The following is a 25,824-nucleotide window of genomic DNA, read 5'->3' as shown; positions in this document are numbered from 1 at the left end:
CTTAAGTTTGTTTTGCTGATAAAGAATGGATTTCGGTCATCAAAACGACCTGGTTGTTCGGGAGCATTCATTTATACCGTGCGGCTCTAAATTCCACCCTCCATCCCCCTTATTTTTCTTTTTAAAAATTTCGGTTTGGCCTTCGTCCAGATTCAAGACGAAGTAGAATGTGGTGGAAACTTGGAGTGGCGAAACGTCTACAAAATGCTCAACAGATGCACACTTGTCGTGAAGGATCAATTATGGCTTGGAGTACTGGCGGTAGAACTGATCCTGCTCCCTTGTAGTGCTTTTTAAGTGCCCCTTGATTATTCCAATAGGATTTTTCTGCCCGTGGTGATTCCCTGTGCAGGGGCCGTCGAATCAAGCTTCGTGCTTATTCAATGTAATGTTCATCCGCATACCGTACGCATAGTTCAAAATTTCTTGACGAACAAATTTATCGACGTTCAGCCCTGGCCAGCGCACCCTTCAGACTTAAATCCCATCGAACGCGTCTAGAATATAATTCAGCGACGGGTACTACGCAAAATTTTGATTTTTAATGCACTTGAACAGCTCATTTTATGCTCGCAAAGGGAGGGAACAGCAATTGATCGAAACTCTATCGATGTGCTCATTGTGGGCATGAAAGGACGATGCAGGGCCGGATTAAACGGTAAAGGAGGCCACACAAATTAATTTTCTTTTATTAAATTTTTGGTAAAATTTGAAGTTCAAAAATTTCCGTTTTTGCAATAGTTTATGTTTACTTTCAAATATTTGTTAATTTTCGATTTATCTAGAACCTAATAACGTCAATGAATATGTATATGAGACAAGTCAGAAACAGTACATATAAGCATTTTTGATTTTCGCCTGGAAATCGAAAATTTGTTGCGATTCTCCGCCAATAGCCCTAGACTCTGTTGATGTGTATATTTTTATTCAAGTTTTTCATACTCCAGTACATCCAGCTTCCTTATGAAGTAATGGAAAAATCCCAATATTGCAAACGACCAACTCAACGGAAACCAACCAGCTTTAATCCACGACCAAAAGCTCAACCTGAAAAGCATGTCCTTTATTGTAAAAATATCTAAAATTCGCAAACCATACTCGTAATTCTTATGATCATCATAGAAGGGCGTAGTCACGATTTCTCCACACTCGATAATCTGGACGTTTTGCACGATTTTGTCGTTATAGTCGGTTTTTAAATATTCGATTTTATGCACTACATCATGGCCTTTGAGAAGCTGAAATTTCAAAATAAAAACTCATAAATTTAGGTCATTGGGTATAAATATAATAACAAAAATACATAGATACCTTTCCGAAAACCACGTTATTTCCATTCAACCATGGGGTAGACAGGGTGGTAATGAAGAACATACAGCCGTTCGAATTTGGCACTAAACCCATCGATTTGTATTACGCTCATTTCGGTCATTAATAATATGAAAAATGGTTTTACCTCCAAAATTTGCCATTGCCAGCAATCCATTGGAATCATGTGTAATTTCGAAATTCTCATCATCAAAACTGGGACCGTAAATGCTAAGCGAGCCACTGCCGTTATTATAAACAATATCCCCTCCTATTAACACGACTATAATTCAAAAAACTACTTCCCAAGCTTTCCCTGATCTATACCTAATATCATCACTCTTCTGATCGCAGCAAGGAAATTGGTGCCGTTGTACCCCTTTCCATTGATTCCATGCAGAGCAATATGCTTGAAGTTTCTAACGGTCCTAGGAACCACTTCGCCGAACAATCCAAATACGATCTGACCAACGTAGTTCTCATCAATTTTGATACTCATGTAAATCTGATCTGTAATTTTGTATGGAGATGAATAAATCTGAAATATTAAAAAGAAAAAAATCGTTCCATTTGAATGTACCGTGTGGCTCTAAACTATAACCCCCCCTCCCTCCTTCACCACCTGTTAAAAACTAAACCAGCTGGGACATATGCTTAGAAGAACTTTCCATCTTAAAATACCTTGAAAAATCATCCTTTGCGTTACGCTACAGCGTGGCTCTAAATTGTCTCCATCTCTGCTTCCAACCCGTTAACTTTTTAACAACAATTGTTTAAATTATTGTTAAAAGGCATGTAATTTTGCTTACGTCACCGGTAGCACAAAATGGCCGACTAAAAAAAATTACATGAGTGAAGTGGCAGCTCAAGTAAACGTCTTTTAGCACTACGTTCAACGATGTAGTGCGATTCAAAATTTATCGATTAATTTTTGGGAAAAAACTGGTATAAATTTGGTAAAAAAATGCAATACAAGGTCATAATTTAGAGCCACACGGTAGTACATTACACAGGGTGTCATTGAATGAGTGTTCGATATTTCACAGGGGGATTTTTCAAAACTATCATAATTCACGACTTTCACCTAACAAAAATTATTCTCATTGGAAGTCGAAGTCGCCAACAATTATACAAAATTGAGATTTAACCAGGCAGTGGAGGCTACATTTTGTTATATATATCATCAGATTTGCAACCCGTTTTTATTAATTTCCTTTAACAATAATTTTAATTAAACACCGTCTCTATGACACCGAAAAACTACAAGTCAATGTTAGTCGTAAATGCTGTCAAATGCGGAAATGTCAAAAATATTTTTTGTTTTGTTTCAAGGCCAACTGGATTTTCATGAAGTTTTTGTCATAATTTGCGAACTACAAAAACGTAATTGAATTGATGGCATTACGCTCAGAGACACCCTGTAGATAAATCTTGGGCTTACCTGAAGAATTAGGCAAAATAAGATGACCGAGCACACGAGCGCCTTTTGGGAAAACATTTTTTGACTATATATTGAACAGGAACTGTATTTTTAGCGCAGTGTGTAGGTTTCAATCTAATGTATTGATTTTATACAGTCTAAGCAGGACCTAATCCCATTAGTACTACTTTCAATGCTTAACACTGGGAAATGGGGCGACATGTCGTCATGAACGAGCAACCTAATAAGCGGAGCATCTTTTATTGGGTTGCACCTTAGTTCAATGGAAATTGAATGATTGATTCAATTGATTGGAAAACGTAAGCGACAAACTCTCCGTGGTCTCTAGCACGAAGGACAATTTTTTCAAAATCTTCTGCGGATTACTCGTAGAGCTGCATTGTGTATAGACGTCATGTTGGAGATTCCAAGAGAATAAAATAGGCTTTGTTAACTTGATCATATTCTAGAAACTAAGAAACATGCCCAACATCGAAGAAAATCCACCAGATAGATTTTTGCAAATTTTCAATTTACATCAGGTTGCTAAGCATAAGGCTCGTGTATTCGACGACCCGAAAGAAGACGTATATTTGGTGAATTCAAGCCCCAAAAATAAATCAACTAAAGAACTGGCAACTTGCAAATATCCAGGACAAATTTGAGCACATTTACTAGGGACAAAGGGAAATCAATGGGAAAAGGACAGCAGGCTACTAATGCCCAACACGAATCAAGAATGGTTGGAAAATGGGAAAATCTAACCAAAATCAAACCAAGCAAGAATTCAATCGAGAATAGAAAGGTAAATAAAAATAATGTAAAACAACAATCGAGTCCTAACTTTCCCAATAACGATCGCGTCACAAAGACTTCCAGTGCTTTGACCTTTTAAACCTCCTTGTGAACCAACTACTGTTACTAATTCGAAATTCCTCAGGAAAATAGGACAATTAACGTTGATAGCACGAGTGCAGTAGTTAGATCTCCAGTCATTCAGACAAAACCAAAGTAATGCTCTTATAAGCATAGAATCCTCAGAGAAGCCTTAGAAACTTCTGGAAAAAAAGATGTTACTCAGTGGCTACTTTTGTAACGTTATGTCAAGAGATAAAGTCAACCTGAAACCAACTACAAGGATAGTCCCAGAAGTATCCAACCTAATAGTCAAAGGAAAAAAATTGGAAAATCTCTTTCCGCTGAGTCATTTTTTCATGTTTGGAAATAGAAATAAATTTGAAAAGGTTAAATCTGGCGAATAGGGTGGCCGAGGAAAAAGTTCGAAACCAAGTTGATTGGTTTTGACCATTGTGGTCACGGAGGTGTGGGATAGTGTGTTATCTTAATGAAACCAGACTGTTTTTTTCGCCAAATGCAATCGCTTTTTCCTAATTTCGTCGCTCAAACACTGAAATGAATTTAAATAACATTTTCCTTTCTTGAGATAATCAACAAAAATTACTCTACATGGATTCCAAAAAACTGACGCTATCACCTTTCCTCCAGATGGAACGGTTTTTGCCTTTTTTGGAGCTAATTCTCCCCTTTGAGTCCATTATTTTGACTGCTCTTTCGTTTCGGGTGCGAAATCATGAACCCGTGTTTCATCCATGGTTATGAATAGACGCAAAAATTCGTCTTTATTGCTGAAAAACTTTGCCAAACGTTCCCTGGAAAATCTTCACGGCGCTGTTTTTGTTCAATTGTGAGTAATTGCGGTACCCAACTTGCGCACAATTTTCTCATATTCAAACGGTTTGGTCAAACTGCGATGTGCAGTATTTTTAGAAATGCCGATCTTCCAGTATAGTTTTGTGAATTTTCACCACAATATCTGAGGTGGTCAAATCTGGAGCATCACGGGGTCGACCAATGCGGAATTCGTTTTGAGAGCTTGCACGACCGCGTTTAAACTTTGCCGCCCAGCATTTTACAGTTGTTAACGAAGGCCCAAGCGTCCCCAGAGTAAAATCTAACTCCGCTTTGATGTTGGGTGGGCCAAGACCTTTTAAATGAAAGTATCGAATCATGTAATGTTTATAAAATATCTTAAAACGACTTCAAAACAAACACAAATCAACGTAGCACCCTCGAGGTTTGTATGTAAGCTTTTTAAGGGTAGGTCTTTGTAATATACAGAATGTTTAAAAAAATATATTGCCATATATATGTGAGGTCGGGCCCTTCTGGGCCTCGTACTATGATGGCGCTTCCTAAAAATTTTGAGCCTGCCGATTTAGGAAATATTGCGTTTATTTTCCCGTCGTGGGGGAGAGGAAAGTCCATAAAAGCCAAATTTGAGGCAGAGGATCCCTTTATTGAAGAATCAGTCGAGAAAAATTTAATATTTAATATTAAAAAAAAAATTAATATAATATTTGAAGCAGAATTACATTCTAGACTTGAAAATGCTTTAAGTACAGAGTGTCCCGTTTGAAATCAGCAAGTTAACATTTGAAGTCATGCAACTTCGAAGGGATGTTTCAGCAATCGTGAAAGACTTATTGCCAAATTGAAACAGATCAAAACGTAACTTATAAGATTCTCTTAAAGCCCTAGAGCACCGATTTCAAAATTTATGGCGCGTAGCGCGCAATACCTATTTCCATCGGATTTTGCAGCTATCGAAATTTTCGAATTTTCTGATATCACTTGCAACGGCAAATTTCAAACAAAAGACACTACTTAAGCTGGTTTTACAATTTAATGAGAAATCTAAAAACAATAAAAAAAATTAGAGACTTTTGTATAAAAAACCAAGTTAGTAACTACTTCCGGTATAATCGGAAGTGCCTCCATTTTCAAAATATTTTACTTGGATTCAAAATGGTCGATTCTAGCTTGAAACCATATTTCATTGTGCTACGATAATAGAAAGTTAAAAATTTTCTAATAAACGCGTTGCATAGCTGACCTTGCATTTTCTACATTGTTGCCTTAGTCTACTTAACGTGTTGTATTTACCGTTTCATTCACAAAATCCGAAGTTCGAAAAAACCAACTGTTAGCTTGGTAATAATAACAAATCCCTACATTTGACGGTTCCGATAGAGAATTTCGCACTTTTCAGTTTAGGTTGGTATTGGCACTAGCGTCTAAGACTGTCAAAAATGGTGAAATGGTCGTGTCTCGTGTCGCGTGTAAAACTTTATAAATGAAAATACACTTATTTCTAAAGAAAAAGGCAATTCCTATTCGTATATTTCATTTCGAAGACGTCCCAAATATCTAGTCCTAATATTTTGAAATCGGCTAGTATTATAGTTACCAAATAAAGCCTGAAGTTGTTTACGTTTTGTGCCTGAAAAAATGGCCTCTATTTCGGAAACATTAGGCCCGCGTCGAATTTTTGTGTAGTCGGAAAGAGACTTTGTAAACTTAAACTTAAGGTAATTGTCGTTAATTTATAATTCGCGTTTTCCGGGAAAGATGATGGAATTTTCGCAACCACCGCCGAGCATAAATTTGGCGGTTCCGCCTCCGAATATGGCAGCTCCACCACCGAATGTGATTGCACCCATGCAGCATATGGGTAAGTGCGTCATGTTTTTAAAATTTTGTACCTTATTGAAGTCTACCTCACCATCCATATTATATTTGTTAAATTAACTGTAGGTCTCGTATAAATTTTGAATTTAACGTACTCGAGTCTATTGCTGATAGGAAATCTGATAGGTACCTGTTATACGTAAAAACAAACCCAAAAATTGCTGAAAAAATAATAGGCTTCTCATAATAAGCTTATTGATCAGTCACAAAAACCAAAATATGTTGCTATTAATGTGATGTGATTTAATCTGGAATTAAAAGATTTACATAAGTTAATAACACGATCAGTGCATTTATTTGAGTAGTTTCAATCGGGATTAAGTTTCAGTGGCCTATAGAAAAAATCAGATTTGCATTTTCGGTTATCTAAAAAAACTGTTTTCAACTAAGTTTAAAAAGCTTTCTGCCGTTTGAAACTTTGTGGTATTTTGGTAGGGATAGATTTGAATCTTTAATTTGACAATTTTAACAGCACTTAGTTATAATATTAATACGATGTAGTTACATGTCATTTATTAAGGAAAAGCAAATTACAAATTTATATTATGATTCGTTGGTGATAATGATGATAGCATGGTCTAAGAAATAACTATCGACCATGACATCACACTTGAAGTGCCTTTGATTAAATAGATCAACAGGAATAAACTTCTATGACCTCATGACAATAGGTATTTTGGAAAATCTTTTGTGGGCTAAAACATTTTAAAGTAAAACCTTAATAGAAGTTTATCTGTCTCACTACTTGTTTCACAAAATTCGGAAAATGTCACTCTCACTTAAAGAGTAAAATGTTACCTAAAATGCAAAGAAATCAAAGCAAAGTAGTTGTGAATTATTTTTCAATTGACCTGAGACTTTCATTCTGTTTGACTTCTTAATCTTCCACACACTTAACTCAATCTGGATGGAAACAATGGACCTAAATTACTGAATGAGGTGCAGTGTAACTTTATAGAACATTTATGTCACAATTTACAATGAGGTTTTTAGTTTATTGCTGTAGTTCATTGATAAATGACAAATTTGTCATAGTTATTTGGCATGATAATGTAAAAAAAATATACTTGTTTTATACATTATAATTTACTATGGAGATAACCTCAAGTTTTCTCGTTACTAATTATTCTTTGAAAGTTTCTTTCACTTTTCTAAGCTTTTTTTTTAAACATCTAATATGTTATCCATTTATTACTCCTTATAGCCCTGCTCGCAAGTTAAACCATTCTCCTTTTGTACCTTTTAGTTACAGAACTATATATATTAAATGACTCCTGCTACTGTCTTAAGAGTTACTATCGAAAGAACCTTCATATTTACTATGATGTTATCTTACTGCCAACTGTCATGATTAGTTATAAAAACATGAATCCACAAATGTTGATTTAAAGAGGACACTTTGTGTTACTTAGTAAATAAGTCATATGTAAGTATCTAATAGAGAAACCATATTCTGTTAGATATTTTACTGCATGTGTTATACCCGTGAAGCAATTCACATATGTTTAGTTTCTATCCCTCATGAATATGATTTTTAACAATTTCTCTGAATTGAGGAAAATTGTTTTTCTTAATTTTGTAGAATTCGGAATTTTTTCAAATTGTTGGAAATGTACATTCTTATAAATTTCATTGTTTTTTAATATTTCATAAATTATTAAATATTGTGTTGGTGTTTGAAACTTTTGTGGAAATTAAACATTTTCTAAATAATATTGGAAATTTTTCAAAATTGGATTTAAAGATAAGCAGCAAAAAAACGAAAACCTAGGGAGTTAAATCGCTGGAGAGGGAATGTTAGATAGTAAAGGAGTAGTGTGGAATAAATGACATACAGTTGGCAGTTTCAATGTACTTTTCACGCTCATAAAATCTAAGTAATGTGAATTGACAACAGGTTAAGGTTCGAGAGTGACATCCACATTTTGGTTATGCTTTGAGACTCTCAACAGTACTCTGGAAGAAGCCAATGATACAGAAATCTCTGCTATATGTTGATGGACTCATAATATTTTTCTTTGATGGACCATTATGGATTTGCTTCTTCTATATGCTGATGGCAGTTATTTTATATTTATTTGCTTTACAAAAAAAAACAGTGCAATATTTGTGTACCTCTATGGCAGGTATAAGGAAATGATGTATATTATTCGGGGATCCTTACTATTAGTATCCATTCCCATCTTCGTTATATAGTATGGACAAACAACTATACTATAAGCTTTGGCCGGCTTTCCCAAGCCTCTAATTGTGTTAATAATTGTTATTTACTTTATTTGCGCTTATACATCTTTTCAATGTGATGTAACATTAATTTAATCTTATCAATGAATTTTGACTTCCAACAATTAAACTTAGAAACGCATTTTTTTTCAAAATTTAAATTTAATTTACTCGATAACGCAATAATGGTGTGTTTACCACTTTCCAACAAGAGTATCAGCTAGAAAATACATGATACATTGTTATTGCATCTCACATGGTGTTCATTTGATTGCATTGGTTAACAGATATAAAAATCTCTAACTTCATGATCAATAAGTATTTCCTTAATCATAACGAATCAATTATAAAATAAGTCATTTTGGGCATTTCTGTAACACCATCTATAAGGTATTTTAACATGAAAGGTCTATGTCTTGCCATAACAAATACAATCACAAATTTCCATTAGCTTTCCTCAAGTTTCAAGGTGATGTATCCCGCTTTAATATACCTCTTTTTTTATTGAAAAATTCTCTATTAAATGCACCTCCTTTCCAGTATTCCTATTTTCCACAAAATTCTCCTTAATGAAAAAACAGCAAGTTTTTAATTTTTTCAAAAATTAATATTTATATGGTAACTAGTAAAGGACAGAGGGCTTAATGAATGTTCTCTTCAATCAAGTAGAAACTGAGCTATTTAAACATTTTCTCTTTCTCAGCAAACTCCTCGTATTTCGACTTCAATGGCGCTTGGTACCATAAGGTAACATCTATTTAGGAAGCTTTCTCATACTGAAGTGTACTAATATTTTATACATCTTCCAATTATACCAAATTCGTCGTACAGAGAGCATTGCAGGCATTTCTTCACAGATCCTTTTCCTTTGTTTTCTATACTTTCTAATAGTTTATAGTGCTTCAAAGGAATTATAGTTTAATGGCGGCATAAGCCAGTAGATTTTAATGGTTTGTATCAATTTTTATGTCTATAATGAAACTGAATTAACCTGTTCATTCGCCTTTCTGCTAGGTAGTTGTGATTTAAATTTTGTCTTCGATTTCCCCACAAGGTCTGTAGTCAATTCAAATTTTAAGTTAAAAGGTAACTTAAGTGAAGAAGGTATTTCGATGAATATCAGGCTGTCACATTTCTGAAACAACTTCATTTCTCATCAGTATCTATGACCTATTAAAAGCTTATTTTAGTACTTCCAATTTACATCCAAGAGTCAAAGTTTGTGTACTCTTCGAGGAGTCCTGTGATAACTTGTGTCACCTGCTGTTCTATATCCTTAGCATTGAACCATTTTGGATTCATTTAACACCAAATTTCCTTTGCAGGCTACAATCATAACCGTCCGCCATTCAAACCGTTCATGAAACCATTGCCTGGACCACTAGGAAACATGACACTGGAAGACTTCGATGGAAAACGTCTTAGAAAATCAGTAATGCGTAAAACTGTCGACTATAATGCTTCTGTAATTAAAGAACTCGAAGTAAGTTATTTACGTTTGCTTCAAATATTGTTGATTCCATTATTTATTTTTATTTTACTACATTTGTGTCCTTTCATTTCAGACTCGCATCTGGCAAAGGGACTACAGAGACCGCCGCGCTCTACAGCCGGACGCTATGTATTACCCGGACCTCATGCCCCCTCCCTCATATCCGGATAATCCCATTAATTGTGTTACAACTAGATTTGTTAAAACTGCCACGAATAAAATGCGGTGCCCCATATTTTGCATGGCGTGGACGCCGGAAGGGCGGCGGTTAGTAACTGGGGCTAGTTCTGGCGAGTTTACCCTTTGGAACGGGTTGACTTTTAATTTTGAGACAATTTTGCAAGTAAGTATTATGCCTGCGTATTAAAGTTGAAGTAAAACTTGAAAAGGGGGTAAGGGCGGAGTGAGTTTTAGAGTTTTAGAAGTCAAGTTAAGTCGGTTGTAGTTTTCTCTAAGACGACTATACAGTTTGAAGTTTTCCTAAGAAGTGCACTAATTTTTCATGCATCCATGCCCATTCGCCATCAATTTTTTTGCCCTTGGAGCTTCGGGCCTACGTTTTATTGCAACTTTTGTGAATTTCCTGGTAATATCCAGAGCCAAACTGTGACGTCAAATTTTAAATGTCATCGTTCCTCAGTGTTCTTTTTTACTGTTTATTATGTTTATTTCTTTTGCTAAAAACTCACTTTGAAAGAAAATACCGCCTCCGAAACCGTAAATTGAAAATTTTACGAGAGTATGGTTGCGGCATGTATAACGTTACGATCTGTAAAATTTTATGTCAACGGTTTGTGTAGAAAAATGAATCAAATTCAAATACAAAGTCAACGTTTCATTGTATATTGTCCTATACTCAGTATGCTAAATATTATAAACGAGCCTTAATAATAGTGGGTGTTGTACATCCAAAGATTAAAAAAACTTAAATTCTGCTTTCACTTTGATTTTTCCCGCTCTAATTCTACCTAAAACGGCAATTAAACAAAATGGATGGAACGATTATTCGTCTTGGATGCACGACAGATTTTTCGTTGTAATTTTGCGCAGTGTACCCCTCAAGGGGCCTAATAGCTTGTCAATTTCATTTGTAAAAAGGAGCATTTTAGAAAATTAGGACTTTTTCAAAATATCTAATTTTCTAAATCATACTTAACGAACGGAAATGATATGTTTTTAATTTTTTTTAAATTTTTTTAACAAACTTTCATGTTTTCTATTGGCAACTGGGCTGTTTATTGATTCGAAAACGTAGAAAATTGATTTATTAAACTAAAAATCAACGTGACGTAACTGATAACTCTGCGAGGGCTGATGGCACACCGATGGTATTTCTTAAATTTTCCTGCCTTCAATTTCGATTTAGATCACGCGGCGTCTGAGAGAGAAATCAAAATAACCTGTTTTCCTATATGAACATTAAGTTTTCGCTGACTCTAAAGACTTTTTCATAGCTAAAATGTACGCAGTATTAGTTATAAGCGCCCTTTGAGGCATACTAAATAAAACCACAGCCGAAAAGCCGCCCCTGTCTGTCGGACTGTGAGAGAAATGGACAATTGCAAAATGTAAAATCAAACATTCAATTTCTTACTCTAAGAGAAGTTGTAGGTTGGCGATTGGAAAGGGATTGGGTTGTGCAGTTAGGAAATATGAAAATTACCAAACATTTAATATTGGCTGTTTCATAAATCGTTTGGGTTTAATCTGTAAACGTTGCACACACACACACACTTCTTTTCCAAATACGGCCCTGCAAATTTACTACCATAATGTGAAAAAACATTTCAGCCCGAAGGTATTTACCATAAACAAATTGGAGACGTATTTTTACGGCTTTATTATCATATCGAAAGCTCTCAGAATAGTATTGGTACTGCAAAGATTACAAAAACAGTCGGTAATTTAATGCAGCAAAAATCTCTCCCTCGTAAATCATGAAGTACCAGCAACGACGATAAGTAAATATGGCCGAGACTTTACGAGACACGCCGTTCTAGCGTCAATGCGTGATGTTGACTTCAGCACCCCGAACACGGTTTTCGGTCCATTAACACTAATCAGTTCAGTTCACTTCCTGACTGATTATACGCTGACCTTAGAACTGTTTAACTGCCATAACCGTAATGCCTTGGTATCGTAATCTTTGATACTTCAATGTAAGTGTTTCCTAAACGAGGCGCTCAAAATCACCTTTTTTCTCGTTTGACAGATTCATGAATTGAACTAGCACAATTTCCTACAATTAGCAGTATGTACCAAATGAAACGGGAGTCTTACTGGGAAAATGAATGAATGAGAGAAAGGCACTTGACACGAAAGTACCTTCATTACGTATGCCTAGTCAGTAGGTCACCTTGTCGAGGATGTTCGAACCCGTGGACTTCGTGAAACCGACGAATCCACTGCTGTAGAAACTTAATCTTTATGAGCAATAAAATTGGTTGTTCCAAGCACTACAATGCGGCACGCACGTAAGTTGGATATTCCGACAGCAGATGGCCGAATGTATCATCGTCTTCAGAGCATTTCCTGCGCTCAGAACTCGTAGCGATGTCCGCCAGATGTGACTATTGCCGGAAGTGATCACTAAGTAAGCCGGCTAAGTGTTCTCTAGCCTGCAGCGTGCCATGGGCAATCAGCCAGCGGCGCGCGAGAACATTCGCTCAATCGTCAATCCCCAAGATGGGAATGCAGCTCATCTGGAGAGCCTCACGATAAGCCCAAGCCACTCATCTGGAGATCGGTCTGACCGAACGGTGCGGTTCCTCCTTGGTCGGGAACCCCCTCTCGTGTTCTGCAACCTAAAGCAGACGAATTTAGTTGTTGTTCTTAGAGAGCGTGTCCCGCCCAGACCGTACTACTTTAGTACCAACACAATGGCCCTATTATCGGGGCGTATGTTGATTTCGCCATTTCTTGGACGATCAGATAATGGTTCAAACCTGCATGGTGAACACTGCAGCCTGGAACGCGGTGGCGTTAGCCACCTGTGCAATGTGTCTCAGTTTTCCCAGTCTCAGCCGTAAAGGATGTAAAAGCGGTAGAAACGTCCGTTTCCGATCAATATGCATATAATATGATAGCTATGTGCGATCTTGGAATTTCCGGTAATATTCGAACGATTCTTGTTGAACAATTTTAATTTCTCTTGTATTATTATATAATTATCGAAAATAGTTATTTTTTTATGGATTTTTTAAACTGACCCTTATCCGCCCTATCAGTTGCGAATCGTGAAGGATCTACTACTGATCCTCAAAAACGTGAAAAATGTTAAATTGTTATTTCAATGATACATTGTAGAAAATGCTCCGGATCTGACTCTCGATGTTTTTGCATCACCATTTTTGTTCCAACACAATTCGACAATGCATCACCACCGTGTCTATTCTACAATCACTTAGCTCCAAAGGAATCCGTGTTCTCCCCCATTTTTTGAAAGCAGGCGAAGCTTTTGCCGTTTAACCAAAAATCGGGACTAACTGTATTTGATTTAAAACAACCATCACGGGTAGAATTCGGTTCTGAAAGTGCAGGATCGGGCTTGAAGTTGGGCCAAAGCATGGTTCTCCTTTATAGCGTCCTCGATTGCTGACGGTGTCCGCTTTGGTCCAGTTGCAATTGGCAGAAAAATGGACAAATTCTGGAATGTCATATTCAGACTGTTTTAAATTGAAGGGGGATATCTTAAAAATGGTCGGGTGCAACGAGCACAAACCCCCACAGGGTGTTTTTATTTTTTTTAGCGATCTGTAAACTTCAATAGTATTTAAAAACGAAGAATAAATCCTGTGGTTTCCCCGCTATTGTCTCGACGGCGAATAGCTGCGCTTGACTCTTTTATGAATCTAGAACAGTGTTGTGAAACAACCTCAAGAGCAAATCCTAAATATGTAGTGTCCAGGGGGGGTTTGGATGCGATTGGTCCCGGTTCCAGTTGAACCAAAAACCCTTCGTTTGCATTTAAAAAAAATTGGCTTAGCTGTGGTTTAAGCAACCAAGACGATGATCTACAAGCATTCAATTTAGCGTTGTTTTTCACAATTTTGCATACCCTTTTTAGCAAACGGATCCCCAATCTATGACCCCGAAATTGGTGCGAGTGGGCCCATCGTACCCTTTATGCCTCAAATCCATCGACTGTCCTGGCACACGATTCTAGTTCGACGAACAAACTTACATCATAAGAATGAATGCATTAATGGTGCATTAACGCATGGCGGGCTTCCGATCGTAAAATTGCCTCACCTTTGGCGGAGGCAGGCCGTTGCTGGCAGTTCCCAGTTCTTTTAGATCACTGCGGCAAAACAACAATTAAGAATCAGTTGTAAGGGTGAAAAACAGATTTTGTTAGAGGATGTGCTTTTTTAATAATATCGACTGCTTTGAGAAGTAGAGTGCTGTCATAAAATCGATATGATCGATTGTACAAGTGAATTTATATCATACAGAGTGAGTCATCAGCGAAAAATGAGTTCTGTCTGAGCATAAAATATAAAATGATGTTAATGCATGGCAATTCAACTGCCGTTTGGGACAGTAACGTTTCTACCCCGGAAGGCTTGATAATCATGTTAAAAAATATATAGGTCAGTTTGGTTACGTTCGAACCTAAATACGGTTTGTTGCTATAAGCTAGAGCATGAAGATACGATATCTGATGTAGGGGATGTTACAATGAAACACCTTGTATTTCAAATATTACAGATTCGTAGGTGTCGGTTTATTAATCTAACGGGACCTGTTTTTCAATGATCTATCGCCGTTTTCGTCACACTTTACAAACGCTCATGTGCGACTCTATGCCTCCGCCACCACTCCTTCAATCGATCATTTCGATACATGTGGAATGTGGGAATTCACGATTTTTACGTTAATTTCAAACTCTGTAATTTAGTAAAAACCGTAAATTTTTTGGCGGATTTGCATTCGTCGAGCAGAATTAATTTTTAGAAACCCTCCGTTCGATCTAGGATTTCTTTGAGAATGACTACATGTTATCGTCACAACGGTAGTCAAAAATACCTCAGCTTTTCCGGCAACCGTCGACCAAAATTGTCCATAAATCGAAAACGGTCGAATACTACCGGGCATCCTGTATATATATTTAAGTAAAATATAGAGCGTTCGATAAAAGGAATCCGAACAGTTGTTTTGCTACTTCGAAGCGGGGAAGCACCAATTTCCGTTAGAAATGCCGAACGTGTTGCACATATCTTTGAATTTCTAATCTAACTACATGCGAACGGTCCATCGTTTTCTGTCATAGTTTGACGGTTTTTGCACCCGATAAAGCAGCCGTACAAATGATGGATGGCGGTCGTGGCCGAGCGCAACAAATGAGCGAAGTTCGAAATTCGGCTAATATCAAATTTTTTTAAACACACAGTATACTCAAGATACGGTAAACTGTCAACTTGGAATGCGAAAACGCATTGGGCGCATTCGCCAAATATTTTATTATTAAATTTTAACATACTCGCCCATTGCCGCATTTGCGAACTTGGTATGTCTTATCGAATTGCGAATGTTGGTAGTTCAGCAAAAGTACCTTAATTGCGACAACATAAAGTTTATACCGAGTGTTATCGAAACGAACGCCCTAGGAGTGTTCCAAATATACCGTGAACCTTTGACCCTTAGAGCGTTGGAGTAACGATTGTAAATGTTTTTTTAGGCCCACGACAGCCCCGTAAGAACGATGGTGTGGAGTCACAACGATAGTTGGATGGTGACGGGCGACCATGCGGGTTTCGTCAAATACTGGCAGTCGAACATGAACAACGTCAAAGTCTTCCAGGCGCACAAAGAGGCCCTTCGCGGCATAAGGTATCTACAACTTCTCTTCATTTTAGTCGTTCTTGTAAACCGTTTTGTTGAAATAAAATCTGCCTCCTCTCCCCCTCATTTTACGATAAGCCAACCATGAAATAAAGAGAAAGAAATGCGTAGATTTAAAACGTTCTGTGATATTTAACTGTGATTTGTATCGTGATGTAATTTCCTTTATTTTGGAATAAATTCGTTTTGAGCGCAAATTCGAGAGTCGGGTCCTTGGGTCTTTTTGCTCTGTGCTGCCTCAGCGGCGGGCTTGAAGATTCAAGGATTTGCATTGTTATTTCAGTACCTCCCGCGGCCTTAAAGTTAAAAGGAAAAAAAGTATTTTGTTTAATTCGTTTATATGTCTGATTTGAGCGTCGGAAACGCTTCACAAAATAAAATTGGTCAGTTTTTTTTAAAACGAAAGCGAAAATGATAATATTAAAGACCTCCGGTTCCTGGTCCCGATCCTTTGCGTAATGCGACAATTCACACATAGGCAGAATCTAGCAGATGGTGGTAAAATAACCCGTTTTGAGTATGAATGCTTACTACTTTTAAGCTTGCATTGTATAAAACTATCGTTATTGAATAAAAATAAGAGGAAACATCAAAACCATAAACGCATCGTCTTACGAGGCTTCGCCGTCGGAGCTTTAAAATCGGAGAAATGCTTTTCGAATTATTTCATTGTTGAAATGAGGAAATCGGCTGTCAAAGCAACGAATACCACATTGAGGATGGTGGCCCCTATGGACAGGAACCATAAAGGGAATAACTGGAGCTTGCGAGACGAATAAAATAAAATAAATTATTTACCCTCAAAGGAAGTTTTATTTTTTATTATTTTTTTAAAGTTTGTTTTAATAAACGAGAAAAACCTTTGATTTTCAACTCAAAAGCGACCGAGGGACCGTGTTATCTTAGATTAGAAGTATAGCTCCATTATCCTCTATCCACAGCGATAACCTCCAGTACTGTCTTCAAGAAATTTCGTGCAATGATTGCCAAGGGGATTACGTCATTTTTGGACGAACCGGAGGTGGTACGGATGTTGATTTCGCTATTGTAACCGGATTTTTTGATTAATTAAGAAATTTTTTCCAAATTTTCGCTCCTGACGGTGTACGATTTTAAGGTGCGACTTGAGCAATCACGCGTTCAAGAAAACCTCAATAAAAGTTTTTACTCAAATCTGATGCTGATTCGCATCTCGCGTGTGTAGGGCCGTCTCGCTAAAGGTACTACTGATTAACAGTCGAACCCCAGAACATCTTCAACATTAACGAGCAATGACGAAAACGAAGGGCGACTAGTTTTTACACATATCTTACGTTTATATCACTCAAAGATCTTCTATTTTAGGTTCCCAGTTTTTGCCTCTATCTTCAAGTTCCATTGCTTCGAAAGATCAGTTGAAGAAACAAAAACGAACTAAATAAATCGTTATTACCAGATAATGGTTAAGGGTCAGATGATTGAAGTGCCGCCAATTGCAGCGATGATGAAGTCGTTAAGTTCTAGGCAGAGGTAGTTTATCCTTGCTCTCTTTCCGTGCCGTATGCGCTCTTGATGAAGCTGCTCGCAGTTCGGTAATGTGGCTCTGAATAAGGAGCTTTTTAGTGATCACCCGTTATCGTTCATCCGTCACGTTGCAGTTGCGTTAATTTTCGCAATCAACTAGCACAGCGTAGGCATATATTTGCCCTCGTTGATGTTCCCACGTGATGTGTCCGAGATAATATCTAGCAGAGAGCTTCAGTAGATCAATGAAATACTGCTTCGAACTGTGTATCAGTGTTACTAAATAATTCAAAAACCGATCATCGTACAAAGATGAAAATAATACTTTACTAGCGCATATACAGGGTGAGCCGTAATGGAACTGACACAGAGCAGGGACTTGTGCGATGATTTGTCGATTTTATTCCAATAGGTAATGGTTGAGGAGATTGGCCTTCAAAGTTAGCTTGTAAATAAAAGTAAATGGATAAAATAACGCTGCATTTAGGATATCTGTCACTTGCGCGACTTTGGTAAATTACCAATAGCTTACCACTTAAGGACCGCGTTGTTTTTAAATTTGGCTTGGATCCGTTCCACTATTTCGTGATTTTATCACAAGTGATAAAAGCTTCAGAATTAAATTTGCTATTGAATGATTTGCTACTTACTCCACAGATTTAAAAAAAAATCCCAATTCTTTTATGCCTTACCTTCCCCCAAATCCAGCCCTTATTGAACGTCTCTCGATTTCGCATTTCTGCCAATGAAACGCGTTGATCGTGACGAAACGTGTTCCAAACTTGATTGCGTTACAGTGACGCATTACCGAAATATACGGTCCCTTTTTAGAAATTTACAAGTCAACTTCGCTGGTCAAAATCTCTTTTGAGGCGTCTCACACTTGCCCGCTCTGTGCCGATCGTTTTACCACTCACCCTGTATTTTTCTTGGTAAATGTGGTCAGATCTTTCGTACCATTCAAAAGAAAATATTATTTCGGTTTTAACCTTTACAGGCCCCGCTCTGTAGGTGAACGGTCAGTAACTTTGCGGAAAGTTCTCGCCTTTTCTTTCATCGAGGAGCATTTTCATTATTTCTCTTTAGTTCTCCTCCGGGAGAAAATATACAGGGTTTTCCTAGAATGACCGTACAACGTTTAACCGAAAATGAGGTGTTTTAGGCAAACTTACCTACATGCAAGATCCCGCTTTCGTCAATTTATGTAGGAACTCTTAGTTCTAAAATTAATGAAAAACGATAAGAGCGTTCAGCAATCACTTCGAAAAAACAACATTAAGTTGAGAACTTCGATGCCCTGTAGCGGAAGAACGAAGCGCACTGGATACAGGTGAAATTGCCTAAAACGCCTCATTTTTACTTGTTCGATTTTAGGTCAAGCCTTATAGTCATTCCAAGGACACCCCGTGTACAGGGTAAGTCAGAAAGAATGGGCCCACGCTAAGCTAGAGGTTCTAGAGACCAAAACGTTGTGACGGAACTGAACGTGGCTTATGCCAGTGTAGCTGGTTGAAGAGATGCTACGCGTTCAAAGATTAAATCGAAATTCCTCAATAATTAAGAGAACTTTGATGGTGTAAATCTAGAAATTGGTAGTTTTATGTTTTTTTAGTGCGGGACTTGCGATTTTTCAACTTATTCTGACGTTGCCCTCAAAGGGCGCTAGTTTTGCTGTATTATTTAAATAATTTAGAACATTTTTATTTTTTGAGTCATACTTAGAATAAGTCGAAAATTAAAAGAAAACGCTCAGCGCTACAGAGAAAATGTGCTTTTATGTAGGTCGTCTAAATCTATCAATTTTTAAGTTGCTCGCATTCATCCTGTATTTTTCTTCTTATATATTATTCTCATATCTAAAGGACGAAAAAGTACGGAAAAGTAATCGAAACAATAAGATAATGGCGATAATGGCAAAGCTCAAGTCAAATGTTAGAAGTGGCCACCCCCTGCCTCAATAAATTTTCGTAAATGTTTATAAATTTTAAACAAACATTCCTTTTTGCCTTTAAATGTATCCGCGGCCTTTTGCATTCTCTGCCGCAACTCCTGAAGAGAATGAAAAGGAATCGTAGCCAAACGCGTTGAACCTTTTAAATGCAAACAACTTAAAAACCGATAGATCGACGACTTAAACAAGAGTACGTCGTTTAAATTACTTAAATAATGCGACGAAACTGGCGCCCTCTAAGGTCTCCAGTTTAGTGTTGGCCCATTCTTTCTGGCTCGCCCTGTATTTAAGTTATATATGAATTAACGAGGAATGTGGGAGGGACAAGGAGTGCGTATTTCGAGAATTTTCGCGTCACGTCCCGTATAAGTAGATTGATATAGCGGTTCGTTGGTGTTTGATCGATTACAGTGGGCAGCGGCATTGACTGTATCAAATATTTTCTTCTGATACGCATAAAAGTTCGATATTCTACCAGCTCTTGTCCAGACGTCTCGCCGGGAGCCCGTCAGACGCCGGAAATGACAGTGGTCAGTATACCTCGGTTTCCTGGGTTAGAAGGAGGCCAGTCTCTCCTCGTGGTGTTCGCCTCTGAAAGGACTCTACTGCTAAAAGAAGACCTCTGACATGCCGGCAGATAACAAACGGGCAGTTCCCCGGTGACTGATTTTTCAAGTCATACATTACTCCCTTGCGAATTGTCGACGAAGAAGCTTCCAATGAAAGTGAACTGAGGCCTGGTGAAGAGCCCTCATCCTCCAAAGCACGTTAGTCCGAGTCTTCACGCGGTCGAATTCGGAAAAGCTCCCTTTTCGAAAATGGCGAGTTCTGGAAAGGAAACATGCATTTTGGGGCCCGCTGTGGTTGTAGTAGTTAGTTCAACGTCATGCTCTCTAGGTCCAACATAACGGGTGATCATATAAAAAAAATCATAGCTGACTAGGAACAGTAGATGAACATATCTAAGACGTGCCTCTGATATTTTAATGTTTATTTGAGGTTCTTTAATGATTGTCCTTTATCAATGCCCTCGTGACGCTGCGAAGAAGATAATTTCCACGAAAATTGATCACTTTTTTATATCAATTCCATGGAAATTATCTTGTTGGCAAAATGACGAAGAGTGGGAAATATTATACGGAGCGTTTCGTATTGGTAGGCTAATAGGCGAAAATAATTAAACTCTCTTTGCGGAGCTTTATTCTCATCATTCAAGATTTTAAATTTAGTAAAAAATAATTATTGTTGTTGCTCTAAACGTATTTTGATGAAATTTTGCAGCGATGGGTTCGATTAGGTGCGCATTTCCTGTCATTCAATTAAAAAAAAATTGGTGATGCAATGGGGAAGGGGGGGGGGGTCGCGTACAGGTTTTTCCCCTAGCTTTTTCGCGCGCACCGACGGTGCATTCGTGTAGTTTTCCAAATTAGTTGTTTCTGTATCTGATTTCTTCATTCTTGTAAAATTTTGATTTACAACTCGCTTTAGAAGGCATTTCAGCCTATTGCCCCCCAACGCGTAGCTTCAATTTGTTATTTATTAGTCGCATGCAGCTGTTGTCCTTATTCTTTACTCCCTATACCGATTTTAGTTATCGCTTCAGTAGAATTTTCACTGCAACAATATTTAAACCTAAAACTGAATTTACCTCACTGACGACATGATGTTTAGGAGCTGCGTGCGAATAGAGTCCGTCTTGGAACTGCGTTCTCGACACAATTTCAAAAAAATAGAATTCAGCTCGCAAATCAAAATTATTCGAGAATAAATGAATCCAGATAAACAGCTAATTTGAATAACTAACCACTGGCGTGCTCAAACATAAGTTGTAGGGAAGAGAGGAGAGAGAGGGGGGGGGGGGGAAGTGCTGTGAGGAAAATCTAATTATTTTCAGGCACAAGGAACCTGCCGTCACCCGATTGGCCTAGTAATACGAGACACCCTGTATATTAGCGCTAAAGGATTAATTCTGAATTTGCTGTTAACTTTCACAGCAAGACTTCTATGGAAACCAAAAGACCCATGAGTGCACGGCCTCTGTCTTCATGTTTCCAATCAAATTCGGCAACCTGGCAGCACTTCATGTTTCTAGCATAAAAATAGTATGTCCCCTGCATATTGTACGCCGTAGCCTTATGGCATAAGACATGCTGCTCAATTAAGCATCTTTTAAAATTGTTCTCTTTTCGATTCCCCAGATGAGCGAACGCGGCAAAGTTTAAAGTCCTCTAACCGAGACTTCGTCGGTTTTATCTATACGATACCATCAACTAGCTAGATGTAGAGAGAGACTAATGCTGCCAATGCTGTAGGTTGCAGCTATGGAATGCTGCAGCTGTTTTATGCAGGGTGGTCGCAATTGAATGAGCCGATTTTCCCCAACGCGTTTTCCCCACAGAAATATTACCATTTGCATAAATTTGTTTTCCGCGACAATTTCTGGCAGATGTTGAAGCTTCATTTAGTTTTTTTTTCCCAATTTTACTCGTAGTTTTGGTAATTTTCCATATAAGTGATTGTTAGAGCCTCAGTGAGTTGTTCTCCTTGGGCATCAGGCTCTCTCCCAAACTCTTGATGCTACATCACTGGTTGTTCTCCCAAACAATGGAATTTAACTTACAGAACGAAGCCGGCCAGTGGTGTACCACGAAATATCTCAAAAACTACCGGAGGTGCATGCGAAACTTTTCGCCTTCTCTGTTGAAACTCACATTTTCTCGCTCGAAAATGGACGCACGCGCGCGGATTTCGGTAAATCACCGGCGAACTATTTGCCAAACTGTTCGTGTCGTGATTGCCAAATAGAGAATTTCTGCTGCTAAGGCGGAAAGGGCGTGCGAAGGTCGCGTTGAAACGTTTTGGGAGGCGATTTTAGAAATTAAAATAATAACAAAAAGTCATCACAAACAAACCGCGAAATTTGTTTCTTAAAGAGGCTAGGACCCCTCGGGGTGGGGGAAGTCCGAAGGTGTCCACTCGCAATATTTCCAAAACGGTTTGCTCCAAAGTCGTGCAAAATTCGGTGTGCTTTAACAAGCTGGAAAACTTCTTCTGTGTTACCAATTGCAGACCCTAATCAGGGGCGTTGCACAAACGGGGGTCTTCTGCGTAAATGTTGTTTTTTTTTTCGAAAACTTTTGAAATCAGACTGCTAAATCGCAAATACTTTTTAGCCAAAAAGGTCCTCTTACTTCGTCCGGTCGGGACAGACCTTCTTCCAGAGAAACGGATTTTTACGAACCGATGCATGGCCATTATGCCACAGCAGATTAGAGCTGCCACTCCTGCTGGGAGGTTCCGGAAAATAACGGTAGAGGCGGGAAATAGAGCAATGGCATTTTTCACATTCCAAAAATATTCTACCTCAGAAATTTTCATTATTTTTGATTTCGTGATTTTTCACCTAAAAATTTTTGCAATTAACATTTTCGGTGCGTTTCAATCCTCAATGTCCCGGAGGTGCACACCTTCGCGGGACCACCATCCAGGTATAACTTTCAAATTGGAATACCTTGCCTAGATAGGTCGACCGCGAGATCCAATGCCAAATAGGCAGATGCATGAAACGTACACGCAATCAAATGAAAGGGCTTTGTGCCCTCTAAATCGACCCGTAATTTCATTTACTTAGTGCCCTTTTCACGTAGATAGTATGAAAATGACGGAAGTATCGGCGATAACCCCTATCTGCCCATCTAATACCTCAATCCCCTCTTTCTCCCAACTCCTCTTATGAGGGAACAGTATTGTGATAGAAATTATGTTATTTAGCTTTAGTCCATCTGACAACAAGTTTGTGACGTGTTCTGACGACGGAACTCTTCGAATATGGGACTTTTTCCGGTACCATGAGGAACGAGTGCTCAGGGGTAAGTCTCTAGATCTACGCTGATGAAGCGATTTGTCAAAAAAGTCGGCGTTCCTTTGCGGAACTTTTGAGAATAACTCTTAGAGCGAGTTTAGAGCTCGTCTGCGTGTTTACCGTCGTCCTGTGAACTGACCATAGATAATTTTAAGGCCATGGAGCAGACGTAAAATGTGTCCACTGGCACCCCCAAAAAGGTCTGATCGTCTCCGGAAGCAAAGATAACCAACAACCCATCAAACTGTGGGACCCCAAGACTGGCCAATCGCTGGCAACTTTGTGAGTTTCCAAAACCGCTCTTCGAACTCCCCTTTCATCCATTTATGCACTTTAGACACGCTCATAAGTCCACCGTAATGGATCTCAAATGGAACGCCAATGGCAACTGGCTGATAACCGCCTCCAGAGACCATTTGCTGAAACTGTTTGATCTCAGAAACCTTAGCCAGGAAATACAGACGTTCAGGGGTCACAAGAAAGAGGCTTCAAGTGTAGCGTGGCATCCGGTGCATGAAGGTCTGTTCGCGAGCGGTGGGTCTGATGGAGCCATCGTGTTTTGGCACGTGGGGTAAGTTTAGATTTTTCCAGAAAACTTGTTTCCCGACTTACCAGAATTTTTTTTAGCGCGGACAAAGAAATGGGGGCTATAGAGCAAGCGCACGACAGTATAGTTTGGACCCTTGCCTGGCACCCACTGGGGCACATCCTCTGCTCAGGCTCCAACGACCACACCAGCAAATTCTGGACCAGAAACCGTCCTGGGGATCTTATGAGGGACAAATACAACCTTAACACTCAACCGACCGGCATTGCCGGGTTCGAAGATGCTGAGGTTGGAGATGACCCTAACGCGGTCATTCCCGGGATGGGGCCTGAAGATAAAGTCGAGATCACGGCCCTTATCGGAGATGAAAACACTGCGATTCCGGGGTTGGATTTGGACTCTAGTCTGCTGGTTAACGAAGATAAAGCCAAACCTAAGAAAGTTCCCTTTAGCAAACCGATTCCGAGGAATTTCCAGGCACAATGGAACGAAACTGTAGCGGGACCTGAGAATACCCCTGGAGTGGTGCCTCTGGATAAGATTACACCTAATGCCATAATCATTTATGGAAAATTAATTCCTGTGGAACGTAAGCGTGTAATCCTAAAAGCGTCTTTTGTCGTTAAGCAAAAAACTTATTTAGCCGGCTCCAAGCTGGAAAAGGCTATCTCCGAGGGCCCAGAGGTGCTGCAGAAATTCATAGATTCCGGCGCAATCGAAGAGCTACATGATGTGATGCCGATTAGGGATCCAGACGAAGACGAGTATTTGAGGGACACCAATCATGAAGAAATTGAACGAATGCACAACATGGATATGGACGATCGGTATATTGATGATAACGATCAGATGATGGATGAAGATCTGAGGGTGATGGATCAAGATTTCAGGGTGTTCAATCCAAAAGGAGGCAAGTAGCACAAAGCGTCCCAAAACTGACGAAACAATTCTGTGTCAAAGAAAAGGTGGAAGCTCCGCATGAACGTAGAACGGAAACCGCTTAAATACTGAGTGTTAAAACTGATATCTTTTGTAAATGATTTCGTTGCACCTATTCCTTGCAGAAACTAGATTTTCTAATCAATTTTAAGTGTAATTAGCGCATTATCAAAAAGTATTTAACTAAGTCAATTTTTCCATCATCATGCAGATAATGATCTTCGAATATTTGGAGACACCGACTTAAGAAACCGGGAAGTGTTAGATTTCCACCCTCCTCCCCAGCGTGATTTCGATATGAGAAGTCCACCCCACATGAACTTTGGCCGTTCCGGAGGCCGCAGTGGAAACATAAGGGGATTAATGGACAGAGACAGTTTATTCGGGAGAGATGAGCCGATGGGGCGCGAAAACATGCGAGACGGGCCTCGCGGGTTCAATTCCCACCTTTCAAGGCCGCTGCTTGGATCTGTAGGTGGCGATGGCCCTCTCAGGAGAGGTATTTTAGACATCCCCCAACGTGGAGGACCTCTAGGAGGTCCGAGACGACAGCCCGACAATCTACTGGATGATGAGTATCCTCCCTACGATTGGTACGATGAGGACGAATTCAGAGGCAGAAACATGGATTACAATAACGACTATGGCGATAACTATAATGATGACTATTACGACGAAGGTAAGTGGATCGGCAGTTAAAGGAGTTAACATCGCAGCTTTGCGTTTTGCTTTAGAACCTCAGATCTGGCAGCGCAACAACGGATCGAACTTCCGCGGAGGTCGTAGCTTCAATTCGAGGAACGAAGACAGTTGGAATGGCCCCAATCAAGATTCCCGCGGTCGTGGAAGAGGTAGGGGGATGCAACGCAGTGGCGGACGAGGTCCTAAGCAAGGCAGAGGCGGACCTCGGGGTAGAGGAGGGCGTGGCAGAGGCGGCGCGTGATTGTGATAACTGCGAATTTTTCCCAAGGACTATTTGCCGATTGGAAAAGGTGCGGAGGTTGTTGGGTCTATGGGTTGGTCTACATCCATAACCGAAAATTTAATTACAACAAAGGGCTTTGGTATTTTGATACTATGAGGTCCCATTGATTGTCGTTTGTATAGAATCTTAGTTGCCCTAATAATTGATTTTTATTAATTTAATAAAAGCATTGAATTTAGAATGTTGTGTCATTGCTCCGGA

The 25,824-nt window shown here is 38.9% G+C and overlaps 2 protein-coding genes across 3 annotated transcripts; one reads left to right on the top strand and one right to left on the bottom strand.

Annotated features, from left to right (window-relative positions):
- Positions 1-672: 672 nt before the first annotated feature.
- On the bottom strand, positions 673-2,875 carry LOC136349608 (peptidyl-prolyl cis-trans isomerase, rhodopsin-specific isozyme-like). Of its 2 annotated transcripts, XM_066301290.1 has the most exons (6): positions 2,750-2,875; positions 1,636-1,846; positions 1,457-1,579; positions 1,312-1,394; positions 1,099-1,238; positions 673-1,047 (listed from the first exon to the last, which is right to left on the bottom strand). In XM_066301290.1, exons 1-6 carry the CDS (start codon positions 2,804-2,806, stop codon positions 924-926), a joined length of 738 nt encoding a protein of 245 aa, XP_066157387.1. In that variant the 5' UTR covers positions 2,807-2,875; the 3' UTR covers positions 673-923. The 2 variants fall into 2 exon arrangements, with proteins under 2 accessions (XP_066157387.1, XP_066157386.1); XM_066301289.1 differs by having other exon boundaries at positions 673-1,238.
- A 2,930-nt stretch (positions 2,876-5,805) lies between these two features.
- Wdr33 (WD repeat domain 33) lies at positions 5,806-25,804 on the top strand. Its single transcript, XM_066301335.1, has 11 exons — positions 5,806-6,260; positions 9,826-9,983; positions 10,066-10,335; positions 15,673-15,824; positions 23,062-23,159; positions 23,308-23,434; positions 23,490-23,723; positions 23,780-24,288; positions 24,343-24,609; positions 24,850-25,317; positions 25,373-25,804. Exons 1-11 carry the CDS (start codon positions 6,158-6,160, stop codon positions 25,579-25,581), a joined length of 2,595 nt encoding a protein of 864 aa, XP_066157432.1. The 5' UTR covers positions 5,806-6,157; the 3' UTR covers positions 25,582-25,804.
- The last annotated feature ends 20 nt before the right edge of the window (positions 25,805-25,824 follow it).

The sequence above is a fragment of the Euwallacea fornicatus genome, chromosome 39, assembly GCF_040115645.1.
Source record: "Euwallacea fornicatus isolate EFF26 chromosome 39, ASM4011564v1, whole genome shotgun sequence".
NCBI lineage: Eukaryota > Metazoa > Arthropoda > Insecta > Coleoptera > Curculionidae > Euwallacea > Euwallacea fornicatus.
The sequence above is the reverse complement of the archived record's forward strand: the minus strand, read 5'-3'. Positions and strand labels throughout refer to the sequence as shown.

Coding starts and splice junctions, on each gene's coding strand:
- LOC136349608 (XM_066301289.1), bottom strand. CDS start 2,806: ATGTTTTCCCAAAAGGCGCTCGTGTGCTCGGTCATCTTATTTTGCCTA. Junction 1,580..1,635: donor CAGAAGAGTGATGATATTAG/GTATAGATCAGG, acceptor TCGTGTTAATAG/GAGGGGATATTGTTTATAAT. Junction 1,395..1,456: donor GGCAATGGCAAATTTTGGAG/GTAAAACCATTT, acceptor CGATGGGTTTAG/TGCCAAATTCGAACGGCTGT.
- Wdr33 (XM_066301335.1), top strand. CDS start 6,158: ATGATGGAATTTTCGCAACCACCGCCGAGCATAAATTTGGCGGTTCCG. Junction 10,336..15,672: donor ATTTTGAGACAATTTTGCAA/GTAAGTATTATG, acceptor ATGTTTTTTTAG/GCCCACGACAGCCCCGTAAG. Junction 23,435..23,489: donor GGCCAATCGCTGGCAACTTT/GTGAGTTTCCAA, acceptor TATGCACTTTAG/ACACGCTCATAAGTCCACCG.